General features: G+C 40.1%; 1 protein-coding gene across 1 annotated transcript; it reads right to left on the reverse strand.

Moving 5' to 3' along the window:
* Window positions 1-2,136: 2,136 nt before the first annotated feature.
* pomk (protein O-mannose kinase) lies at window positions 2,137-9,577 on the reverse strand. Its single transcript, XM_083929989.1, has 3 exons — window positions 9,325-9,577; window positions 5,856-6,137; window positions 2,137-2,931 (listed from the first exon to the last, which is right to left on the reverse strand). Exons 1-3 carry the CDS (start codon window positions 9,469-9,471, stop codon window positions 2,161-2,163), a joined length of 1,200 nt encoding a protein of 399 aa, XP_083786115.1. The 5' UTR covers window positions 9,472-9,577; the 3' UTR covers window positions 2,137-2,160.
* Window positions 9,578-13,144: the final 3,567 nt, after the last annotated feature.

Raw genomic sequence — 13,144 nt, forward strand, 5'->3', positions numbered from 1 at the left:
TGAATGATTTGTAAATGCGACTACTATAATGTCATATCTGGTGTTGCAGCTAAACTACCATGCTTGGTAGCTTTGACAATATCCTCCATCAATAAACCTTGGCCTGGTTAGAGTAACGTTTACATCATTAGATAGTGCCCATTTACAGTTAATGAGTTGGGTCAGAATTGAATACTTCAATGAGTTGCATCCGTCTCCAGAGAACTCCTCACACATTGGACCGTAAAGACCTGACACTGTGATGCTGAAGTATTGCAGATATTGTAGCCTACAATTGCACTGTATACTGAGTTGCTTTCTGTTGGCTTTCAAAGTCCGCTAGCTGTTGTGGGACTCATACTAAGGCCCGCTCGTTGGTTTAAACTTGCTGCTTTTGTGAGGCCATTTGGATCCAATTGAACATACAGTAGATCGATTACATTATGTTACATATGCACCATTGGAATTAAAGCAATTATCCTCACTGGAATAGTTACCTTTAGGTAACCAAGGTACAAGCACAGACTGCTTCACACTTAAGTCTCCGGGCAGGCTGTTCATTATTACAGATGTCTGTAGTCTACAGTAGGCTTGATAGTAGAGGATGATTGCAGAGGGGGGCTATCATTATTAGGCCCAACCATACAGTACATTCAAAATGACTGAATGAGTGTTTTTTTTTTCATTTTTCTTGAACATAAGCTGACATAAACCATACGGGCTACCTTAAATCAAACTGCAACTATTCTGTATTGCTCAGAAACAAAAGAGCGCTATTCCCCTGCATCACTGATCATCTGACAATGGAAACCCAGTGTCAGGAGTGTCGTAAATCCCTCTGGGGCCTTTTTTTGGTAATGGAAACACGGCGAGTGAGAGGACTTTTGAGAGGGCGTGGCCTGAAACTTTCCCAGCGGCCACATTTTACCCCAATGGAAATGTGCCTAATGTCTAAGACCTCTTTTGTGCCCTCTTTTTGTTCAGAGCGAAAGTGAACTGGCCAATCAGTGTCATGTGAGGAGCTACATAATGGGGGGGGGGGGGGGGGGGGTTGTCGATGACAGGAGAAGCAACTGCTCGTTCATCAATACAATGGCAACTCCTAAAGAGGTTAGCTTAGATGCTTCAATAGCATCAGTTTGATCAGAACTGGAGAGATTTTCTTTATTGAGAAGAGAACACTGAAAGCTTTTCTTGATGGAAAATATGTTTTCTTCCTTCTCCTGATTGACTTCAGCGAGTTTGATAGACAGATGGTTCATCCAATCACCTGCCAGGTATGTTGTGAAAGCACCTGCCCTTTCCCAATCTGTTTCCAATGACACCTTCGTAGATGGTTCTGTGAAAAGATCATCTGAAAGTCAGGTTAGAGTCATGTTGCACTGGTAGGCAAAATGTCTACACAAAGATATCATTTCAACACATTTGAACTATGGGCTCTGCACTGCCAACAAGAAGCTTCCAGGACATCTTAATGGGAGCAGTAAAAGCTAAGGTCGGTAACTTTCTATAAAAATGTTGATTTGTGCCGTGGTCATACAGTTAATTAACTCAAAGTGGTGTTATTGTGAAATATAACGTAAGTTGCTCTAACTAGGGCAACCTTATGACCACAATGTAAATGTCAAGTAGCTGAGTCAATCAGTGATGGAGGTAGATAATTACCAGCGCTCTTCTTGAGGTAAAGGTTTGTGAAGGTTGGAGAAAAGGTTCACTTATAATGAAAGCTCCCGTTCAATCGCGTGAATACTGGAGGGATACGCCACCGCAGCAATGGCAGCTTGTTCACTTCCGGTACTTCGCCTGATTCCTCTATATTAGCCTAGTGTCACATGGTTTGCTTTGTACTTTAACTGCAAACTGTTGTGTGTGTATGAGTTGTGTTAGTATGACTAAGTATGTAGCTTGTAATGTGCTGGTGGTTGTCTAATTGCCATCCAGAACTACTTTTGCACTTAACATTTTTAAGTCGTAAAGATGTATAAAAACAGTTACGGTGAAAGTGTCCGATTAGAAATAAATAAATGTAGCCAAGTAACACTAAACTTAAAAAAAAAAGCCCAGCTCTACAGTTGGTTCCAAACGCAGTGGCATTTATTATACCACACAACATTGTACGACTGTAGCTTGAACTTGTATTATATGTTCATGGTTTTATTGTGAGTCAGACATAAAGGCATTCTACAGCATGTCTCTAAAGCCAGCATTGTCTTGCACCATGCTGCTGTATACTGATTTGTACACCTTCAAAACATCCAGTGCTGAAGGGCGCAGCTTGGGGTCTTCCTTCTTACACTCCTCATGGATCTGAAAAAGATGGAAGTGGACTACATCCCCTCCGGGTACCCTTCCCATCATGAACCATGTCACATCTGGGATCTTCCAGATGTCTGTCCTCTCATTATACCCAGGCATGAGATTGTCTGAGAACGGCATCCCTTGGTTTCTGAATGGCCACAGCTGCTCTGGGGCGACAAAGTCCCCTGTGAGCTCCTGGTGACCACATTTCACCAACAAGCCTCTGGATGGGTCCACCTCAGGCAGTGCATCAAGATCGTTCACCACCAGGTGAAAGTCAGTGGTCAGCAGGAACTGTGAGAGAGTTTTTTCCAGGCTGTTTGAATCACACATAACCCGCCGCCCAGCTGGGCTGTTATGGAGAAAATGGAGGATAAAGACATATTCTGTAGCCAGCCTCAGCCGGACCTGCCACGTGTTGTGTTGCTGGTGCTGCTCTTGTGCAAGAACACCATCCAAGTTCATCAGTGGGCCAAGCGGGTGGTGCTCTGTCACCAGGGTGTGGTCTTCAAGGCAAAATCCCACTAACTGCACCACCTGGGGGCCCTGCAGGGCCTGTAACATGGACAAACCATGGAGAAAATCATCTAGGTAATCCAGAGAGGATAGTTTGGACAGAGCCACCTTCAGACCCCTCCACTCTGCCAGATAGACCTGGGGAAGGGAAAGAAAAGTAGAGGCCGAGGTCAGTAAGTCAGGAGGTAAAACTTCACACAGGCAATCCTGATCACGACAATGAAATGCTTGGACTCCCTTCCCAAACTGTACAAACTTGCTGTAAATTGCTCATTTCAATTTGTAGAATGCCACCCGTATATTTGAATCCATTCATGACATTAGCATAATCAAAGCTCCCCAGTAGCTATACCAAGTGACCTGTGGGGACCTTCAGTAGAAAGTCGAAACAGAATTATTTCTTTAGGTGTCACACAATGTCAACCATAAAGTAGAATTATCACCTGTGTAACAATAATATGTAAACAGAGGCTGGAAAGTAAACTCCAACAACTTCAGTGTGTATTGTAAGTCTGAGCTCTTGTTTTCTGGATAACAACCCGTCGGCTTTCAGTCCAGTGGCACATTTTTCGGACTATTAGTTTTTTAGAGAGACCTGTCGGAGAGACAGCCTAAACCAGAACACTATTGTTTAGTTTTGTGGCATTCATTTATTTTACTGATTTACCTGAACACAGCTTAACAATAACATAACTTTACTTGTTTTATAGGTTGCTGGCAACTCTATTCCAGTATGGCTGTTTTAAGAAACAAGAGTCTGTTTATCTGCTGTGTAGGATTCATGGGTGACGTTTACACTGAGGTGGCATGTTATGTGCAAGTCTTGGGGAAGTACTGCGGGGCTTATTGATGCAGTAGTGGAAAGCCAAATGCTTCTGTTCTGCCATCTTGCGGCCCAGACTACACAATCCGTAGTGGAAAGACGGCTGATGATTCTTTATGATAGACTTAGACCCATGTGCAGAAGTGGTCATTTAGAACCACTGCTGCTTCAACAACTTAGACTTGGTTGGATGACCCTATGACATAATACTAGTTTGAAGCATACACCAGCCTTTATTATGTTCCTCTAAAATAGTGAATGTGCAAGTTCTCGTAAATCATATAGCACTTACAGGGTTTTTTCTGCAATCTAAATTTGGAGGCAGCCACCTCGCTGAAATAGTCTGCCACCGCACTGGAATCTTGAATGAAAATCCCTCTCGCCATTGGTTCTCCCTCATTAAAAATGTATTAAAAATATTTTTGCCCAAGTTTTAAATTCCATATGAATATTTTTGGGAAATTACTTTGACACACGTAGGCTATTACGTGTATTTTGGATTTTAATTTAATTATTTTGAGGCCTAATCAACAAAGGTTCACAGAGGTTACATTGTCAATGTCAGGCAGGCTCGTGGTCGCCAAGTAAAGAGGTTTCCGGCTCGTTTCATCAGCCCACATCCATGGCAGCAGCAGACTAGTTTATTACAGTCTAATGAAAGAACGAGGGGGAAATATGGCACAGAAACGCATTTCTGATTTCCTGCACGGCATTGTGATAATGAAACATTCTCACGTTCTGTGGCACCGGCTGGGTACTTGACTCCAGCTCCAAATGCTTGGGCCAAGCATCGCCAAGCAGCTTAGTGGTCTCACCAAAGACAGAGGGCCTAAGTGTCACAGTCCAAGATGTAGCATCAAGTTTGACAAAGCTCCAGCCACAAACAAGAGCCATGTTTTCAGAGACAAAAAAACTGATTATTCAGTTCATCGTCCCCTCATGAGAGACTTTATCTCCATGACCCCAGATCGACCTCGACATTTGTTCACCTGTTACCATGGTGCCCTGCCTGTAGCTAAAAGTAAGTGCATGGTGCCGCTGCGCAATTTCGTCCTGTATCTTTTTATGCAGTTTAACATCACACTATAGTATTTTTGCAAGGTGGTGGGGATTGAGATGGAGAGTGTTATTTAGTGCATGTGTTCTTTGCGTAATGGATGTGGGGAACTGTTGTCCCGTGTGACATAAACGTAGATGCTGCAGTGACTCAGATTCACGCCAGCTGAACAAATCTATTGCATTGTTATAGAGTTATTGTGCAGTTTAATTGATAAAAACAGATGATGTCTGTGTGTTACAGACCCTGGCTGTGTGCACTGAAGTGTATATGACAATAAAGTAGTGAATCTCAATCAATTTTTTTAATGTATTGTTTTGTATGTTAATGTATTTTTAATTGGCCTATAGGCTCATAGTTTGTTTTTTTTATCCACAAAAAACCCAAACAAACCATTTTTTCACAGCACCCCCTGTTCAAAATGACTTCCAGCGGTCCTGCCCGTATGTGACGATTGACTGAACAAAACGTGTACGTTTCATAAACGTGAGTCACAGATCTTATTTTCTGACATGGAAGAAAGGCATCCGATTGTGCAAACCAGCGCAATGCTAAACTTCCGGGTTTTGCCGTCAGCACTGCACACTCACTGCTCACAAATAATAAGGGTGGAAATAATAATAATAATGTAAACAGTGAGTGATAGTTTGTAGGGAACTGTTTTGGTTCTTGGGCTGTGGGTGACAGTTTTATGAATGTGAAAGGTCAGGTGGACCTGGTTTTGTGCAGATAACGTTAGTTCAGTATTCAGTGGCTGGGCAATTCATGCACGTGTTACTTGATGAGCGTGCACGTTTTGGCTCTCGTGCACACGCATGTACTGCAAAATTTTCGCTCCCCTGTCCCCTTAGCCCAAATTTTGGCCAGAAAGAACACTGACTGAATTTGTTTGTACGAAGTTCCTGCATGAGGCCAAATAACAGGTAAATGTTTTAAAAAAGTTATTTTCCCCACCCAACCTGAGCTGCTTCAAGTTTTGAAAAGAGTTGTGTGTGTTGGTTGTCTGGCTCATTTACTAGGGCTGGAGTTGGAAGCTCCACTTTGCTATCATTAGTCTCTGTTTGATAGCTTCCGTGGTGCAACAAGTTATTCAATCCAAAAATTTGCCTTTCTGGAAGAGAGTACAAAATAACTTGTGTATGGACATTGAATACAATCTGGATGCTGCACCGGACCATCTACCTTCTTAACGACTCCTTGGCCAATCAGCTTCAGCTTGCGTACTTCGGCATTAATCTGTGAGCACTGGAGCCAGGGAGTGCATTGTTTCATGGTTGCCATTTTAAAGTGTCGAGGCACACAGCCTACATGAGAAGACACCAGCTGCTCATCAGTCTGATACAAAGAGTCCAGATACAGGTAGATCAGGGCGTTACTGAGAAGCAAAGCAGCAAGGCACACCGCCACCACTGGAACACCATGGGAGATCGAACTGCTACTGCTCCGACCCATGGTGCCCTGCATCTGAAATGGACAACAAAGAGGGGAGAGAATAATATACACTGGAGATCAAAATAAGACAGCAAAGTATTAAAACTTGATTTATTCTAAAATACTGTTATTTTTTATTGTTCAGAATTTGATAGAATATCTGCTGTGGTTATACCACTGCTGTACTAGTATGTATTTTTAAATAACCAAGGCACACCTTTATTTTGTGTGTGTGTGTGTGGGGGGGGGGCAGTGAGCCAAATTACAGAACAGTAAGCAAGGTGTCAGAAGAGAAGGTTTCAACAATGTTTTCTTCGGGCTATAGGATTCAAAAATGAATAGGAAGTGCAGATCTCTCTCTAATTTAGATCTCTGTATCAGATCAACTGTATTTGGGTCTTTCGGGAAACATTATGTTCAGCGTAGGACTAGGAAAGACTGAGCCCAAAGTGTGTAAAGAAGTCAGTTAAAATTGGAGGAGGTAGTGTCAGATTCCAGATCTAAACCCCATAGAGAATCTCTGGAAAATCTAAGATGCCCACTACAGTTACTGAACTGTGAAAGAGACTGAAGAAGAATAGACCCAGATCAAACCAGAGCAGTTTTAGTATTAATAATTTGTTCTCTAATTTTGATCTCCAGTCTTAAGCGTTTCATTTCAAAGTAGAATGGGAGGCAGAGCCTTCAGCTACCAAGCTCCTCTCCTGTGGAACCAACTCCCAAGTGTTGTTCAGGAGGCAGACACTGTCCCCATATTTGAGAGTAAACTTAAAACTTTCCTCTTTGATAAAGTTTACAGCTAGGGCTTACGAGCCCTTAACTATGTTGTTATCGCCATTCAATTTCTCTTCGAGCCTGCATGTATGGCCTAAGCTGATTTTGTTCTGCTTAATGATGCTGCTATAGGCCTAGTCTGCCGGGGGATAATACTTTCCTGATACTCTGAGCTTCTCTCCTCTCTGTCTGTATCATTCATGTCTAATCAATGCATGTTACTAATTCAACTTCTTCCCCGGAGTTGTTTGTGCTTTGTCGTGTTGCAGGTCTCTGCGGATCGTGGTGGTGCTTGCTGCCGTGGTCCTGCATGGCGCTTCCTGCTACTATTATCACTATATTTTCAGAAAGTAAAAAAAAAGTCAGACAATTCCAAAATAACTTTCTATTGAAGTAAATCTGTGCCATCAGAGTTTGAAAAAAGCCTCTGAATTTCTAGAACTAAATATTTATGCATTGAAAATATGTATCTGAATGTTTGACTGAATTAAACTCTTTATTTTTCAATGCTCAAAAAGAAGAAATTCAAGGTTATAAAATTCCACTTTAAGAAATTCAAGGGGAAAAAAAGTATGATTGATGTAAAAAAAATTCAATAAAACAAATTAAGGTGCAAAATACATTGTATACAATTCAATGTTATAAGTTCAAAGTTAAGAAATTCAACAGGCCCAATTCAGCTGAAATTCCCTAATTATTCTCTTCCTTGGTCAACACTGAATTTTCAGCTCAATTTGGTCGGTTGAATCTTTTTAATGTTGAAATTTTTTTGTAATTTTTTTTTCCTCAATTACAAAAATAATTTTTTTATCTAAAGTTTTGTTAAATCTTTCAACGTATCCTCGTTCAGACTGAGCCTGACTATTAATATAGAACATATGAAGTCATTTTACTTTATGGTTTTATAATAAATTCAATTAGAATTACCTCACAGTATCAAAACGCGTCTTGGCAGATGGATAATTTCCTGATTTTGTAAATCAATTAAAATTCTTACTTAAAAGGTTTGCTAATACTTTTCATGAGGCATGAATTTGGGGAATTAAGAGCTGCCAGAAAACAAGTATCACCAAGTCAACAGTGACCAACTCCAACAATGGAGGACATATGATGTTGACCTGGAATAGAGAACTACACAAAGTTAGAGATAAGCCATGCAAATCAACATATTGTACTAGATGAAGACTTCGTACTAACACACAGAATTGTTGAAATACACAAAGTTGCGGTTCCACAAAGATGGAGGGTGTTTAGGGAATCGAAAATGTTGCAGTGACGCTCAACGATAAGGATCGTCTACAGCATGGGTGTCAAAGTCAAGGCCAGCGGGCCAGATCGTGCCCGCAAACGAATTATCTTGGCCCCCGGGATGATATTTGATTAGTATTATAACCGGCCCGCATGCCACAGCCGCCTGATGGTGTTTTTCACGCACCAAAACTACATTACCCACAATGCAACGGTAGCCCGCGAACTCACTGCACCGCCTCTGCCTCATTATTCATCAGCATTCAGGGCAGTGTCAACTTTCAGCAACCCCCCTCCCCAATAATGGCTAAACGGAAGGTGGACGATGAGAACTGGGTGTTTCAAGCTACGTGGGAGGCAGAGCACATGTTCACGGAGGTAAAAGGCAAAGCTGTGTGTCTTTATCTTGATATTAAGGAACACATTTTATTTTTGACGGACATTTTATTTTTTTCTGTTTGCCTGTTGAAAATGTTTTCCTTGAAATAACTAAAGTCATAAGAAAATCATGCTTTATTCATTTCATGTACAGGACATGTTTTTTCTCTTTGAAGGAAGTTTGTTTTTGTCTGTGAGCCTGTTGAAAAATGTTTTCATTTGAAATAACTGACAGAGCCATACAAAAATATTGGATTGTTCATTTAATTATTAAATAAAATACGGTACACTGTTAGGTCTTGGTTCAATAGGTTATATGCAGTCATTTTAATATGTTTAATAAACATTGAACCAGTCCGGCCCTCGTCTTGTAAAAAAATTGTTTTTTTGGCCCTATTTGACTTTGACATGCCTGGTCTACAGCAACTTCAAATGCAGAATTATGCTAAAAAAAAAAACCTGTCAAATTCCCCTCAGTTGTCACCTTTAATTTCATTTAAAAATATACAAGAATACAAGTAAACCTCAAAATGTTTAATAGATACAGTAAGAAGGCCTAATACGTTCTATAATAATAGTCAGGATCACTCTGAACATGAAAGATTTAACAAACCTTAAGGAAGAATTCTGCCAGTATGCACTTGATAATGGGAGGGGTTTTGAGGTGACACTTTTTTCTAAAAACACAGTAAAAAGGCTAATGATATTTGCCATAATAAATGTCAGGATAACCCACAACAAGAATATATTGGAAATGGTAGCAAACTGCACCCCGTACAACTGCGATCACGTCCATTTAGACCTCTTCGGGCACCCGTACCGTAACTGCACGAATAGAAGCGCACCAGATTCCAAGCGGCGGCTGTCTTGACGGGGGCTTTTCAATCGGCGGCTGTCGTGACCGCAGCTTGCGTCCAGCCAAAGTAGAACAATAACGTAAAGAAACGATAACTAAGCTATTCAACATAAATAAAGCGTTGTTTACTAACGTACCTGTCGCAACATGGGTTCACATTGTATGTGTAATTATTCAATAGAACGAGTAACGTTAACAATACACGATACTGTGTTTGGGTCTGATTCATGAACGAGTCCTAGCAGCAAACACTTCCTTCCTGCTTCTCTTCCTTTGGTCTTTAAGGCGGGTTACAATACTCATGAGGTGTAGATCACCACCTGCTGGACCGGATGATGGAGCATGAGATATTGTTCCTGGATTACTTCACATTATTGAATAAACTTAGAAATTATAGTATTAATAATAATGATGAAAAAACTAAACAAGCATGCAAAACTGAAGTGTGTGTGTGTGTGTGTGTGTGTGTGTGTGTGTGTGTGTGTGTGTGTGTGTGTGTGTGTGTGTGTGTGTGTGTGTGTGTGTGTGTGTGTGTGTGTGTGTGTGTGTGTGTGTGTGTGTGTGTGTGTGTGTGTGTGTGTGTGTGTGTGTGTGTGTGTGTGTGTGTGTGTGTGTGTGTGTGTGTGTGAGAGACATAGTATCTCAAAATTAGAGAAGTGTATTGCATTATCTTGAGAAATATCTATATTAACTGCCCTGATCCGAGCCGATCCCAGCGGACATCAGGCACACACAGACACAGGGGGAACATGCAAACTCCACACAGAAGGGCCTCAACCTAGGCTATTGCATGATTAACTTATTTTATTTCATTCAAAATAATGTATAAAATCTGCTACCATGCAAGATCAACACAATAATTAACAAAAACAGCATGGTCTGGCTGGAAGTCAGCTGGCCTGATCACCTCCTTGCCGATCAGCATCTCCAATCACTACTTGCAAGAATTCAAAGAAACACACAAGAGATGAGAAGCAGGAGGATTAACTACACAAACACAATCAAATACACACAACAAAAAACAATATACTGGAGGTCAAAATTAGAGAACAAGTTATTGATACTTGCTTTATTCTGAAATACTGGCATTCTTTATTGTTCATAATTTGATAGAATATCAGCAGGCTTCCCCAACACCTTTCCTAGGGGATGGAGTCTGTCCACTATTGGGGCGTTCTGCAGAGAAAGTTGCCGTTTAATGTCTTCTTTTAGGGTTTCTTCAAGAACAGAAAGTTGGTCTGACATTTTTTTCTAGGTTCTGCTCTTACTGTGTCTCTCCACTCTTCTAGGCTGAGTGTGACCATGGCTTGTCTTGGTTATAGCACAGAGATACATGAGGCACAGACAGACTCCATCTTCAACTCTGCTTCTAGTGCTCTCGCTTCACTACACACCTTATTGAAGGATGAAGAATAAATAATCATGTGTTAGCGTGTGTATTAGTAATGATTAATGAGAGTGTGATAATCAATGATTGAAGTATAGTAATCATGTGTTAGCGTGTGTATTAGTAATGATTAATGAGTGTGATAATAAGACGCAATAAGTAGAATCATTTAAGAATGTGATAGTGTGTGCCTCTGCTATTATTTGACCAGGCTCAAGCTTTTCTGCTCTGTCTGCACAAATACTTTTGGCAGTCAGTCAAGGTCACAAAGACAATGAACTAGCCATGTTGCAAATATGCACCTGGCAACTAGGTTGAGATTAGGGATATTGCTGTACGTGCTGTGCTACCTTCACAGATAAAGAAGAAGATTCCTGCTATACAGAGGATACTCCGACACGCAGGGCGGAAGATGGAGGCTGGAGCAGCTGCTACTTCTGAAATACACATATGCACGCACAAGCGGACACATAACCACGCCTTTGTAACAAGTTTATATGCTGGAGCAGATAGAATAGAGATCAGAACTTCTTGCCTCTGATCACGGGTACTGTGTTGTACACAGATGCTCTAGATAGAGAATAGAACATTTCTCCAGACGTCTGTATCATCCGATGTCCTCTTGCTTATAAACGCCTGCTGGCGCACTAAACTACCAATGACTCTGCTGACTCCAGGAAGCCTCATGTAGAATTTGAATTACGCAATATATACTCTGTGAGGTCCTTCTGATTTGACTAACGTATTGTGTGTAAAATTCCTACAAGGACCATGTGGGATAGTGTTCAGAGGCAGAGAATGAAAGCAGAGACAGATTGCTCCTTCTGTTGGTGACATTTAAATAACTGGGCCCATAGCTGAGCTACTGGGGTTACACATCCATAGTCTCCTGCAGAACGGCTGTACTTGTTAAAAAAAATTCTTGATTCAGAAGCTGTGTCTGTTTTTGCTTCAACCTCAAGTGCCCCATATAGAAAGTGGATTTTCTGTTCCTCCTTTAACCCTTGTGCCCTCACAGCAAATTTGAAATCGTAAATTTAACATTTTCCGAGTTAAAATGAACACTAACCCAGTGTTTATATGGGAACCACTGTAAAAGTGTTAAATAAACACTATGACAGTGTTATTTAAAAAAACTCTTATAGTGTTAATTACTCAAATTATAAACACTGACAGTGTTATTTAAAAAACTCTTATAGTGTTAATTACTCAAATTATAAAAACTATTACAGTGTTATTTAAAAAACTCTTATAGTGTTAATTATTCAAATTATAAAAACTATGACAGTGCTATTTAAAAAAACTCTTATAGTGTTAATTACTCAAATTATAAAAACTATGACAGTGTTATTTAAAAAAACTTTTAGCGTTAATTACTCAAATTATAAACACTATGAAAGTGTTAATAAACTAACTCTTATGGTGTAAATTATTAACATTTTAATAAATGAAAATTACACTGACTGGTGTCATTTAATAGCGATTATCACACACACACACACACACACACACAAGTCTAGCCCTCCCATCATACATTTACAGTAAATACTCCAAATATAGTTACTGTTATGAAAATTATTTTTATTTTGCCCTTAACATGCTTTTAGACAAACAAAGCACAAAAAGACCGCAGTGACCTTGTGCAACAATGTAAATCATACCAAAATCATGAGGATGCTCGTTACTGCTGCTTACCTTAGACAATGCAGCATTCTTGTACGACATAGAAAAATGAGTCCCTACCATATGACACTTGGACATCAAAGGGATTAAAGTCTTGTAATTCCTGAGGTCTAACAGTTGAAACATTACGCACTTGATCAACAACACGAAAAGCATGAAAATGTTCTACAAATGTTGTCTCAATTTCTGACACCAAAAAATAAACTTAATTTCTCAGAAAGATGCCAACAATCTTGCTGAACAGTGGCATTTCATGAACAAAATCTGTGCAAATGACAAGACCTGTGTGATATTCAGCACCATTATGGTTAACCCCCCTCACTTAATAAATCAATCTGAAAGTATTCTGAAATTTAATCACCATTTTCAACATCAGTCAGTATTTTTGTTTTGACAGGCCCAGACTCAATACCTTTGGCAGACAGCGACTTCCAGTGATAGGCTACAGCTATTTGGTGTTTTTTGGCAAGAGACTTTGTTATGTTTTTGAAGGTTTTAATGCTAGACTTAAAGAATTTGTGTAAATAAAGGACCAATTTTGTGTTTACACTCAGGATAATGGATCATGAAGTGATGCTTTGGGATTCAATTATTTTGAGGATACTACAAATCTTTTAATAACCGATGATGGTCTTCAATGAGATGTTTTAAAATACTGTCATTCCCTCTGTAATACATGGGGAAAATACAATGTTAATGATATGCAACAATATT

This window comes from Echiichthys vipera, assembly GCF_963691815.1.
Source record: "Echiichthys vipera genome assembly, chromosome: 16".
Classification (NCBI taxonomy): domain Eukaryota; kingdom Metazoa; phylum Chordata; class Actinopteri; order Perciformes; family Trachinidae; genus Echiichthys; species Echiichthys vipera.

What these genes read in the sequence shown, in the direction of transcription:
- pomk (XM_083929989.1), bottom strand. Translation starts at nt 9,471, where the DNA reads ATGTTGAATAGCTTAGTTATCGTTTCTTTACGTTATTGTTCTACTTTG. An exon ending in CTTCTATTCGTGCAGTTACG is followed by an intron (nt 6,138 to 9,324) that starts GTACGGGTGCCC and finishes TGTCCATTTCAG; the next exon opens with ATGCAGGGCACCATGGGTCG. An exon ending in GCCAAGGAGTCGTTAAGAAG is followed by an intron (nt 2,932 to 5,855) that starts GTAGATGGTCCG and finishes TCCCTTCCCCAG; the next exon opens with GTCTATCTGGCAGAGTGGAG.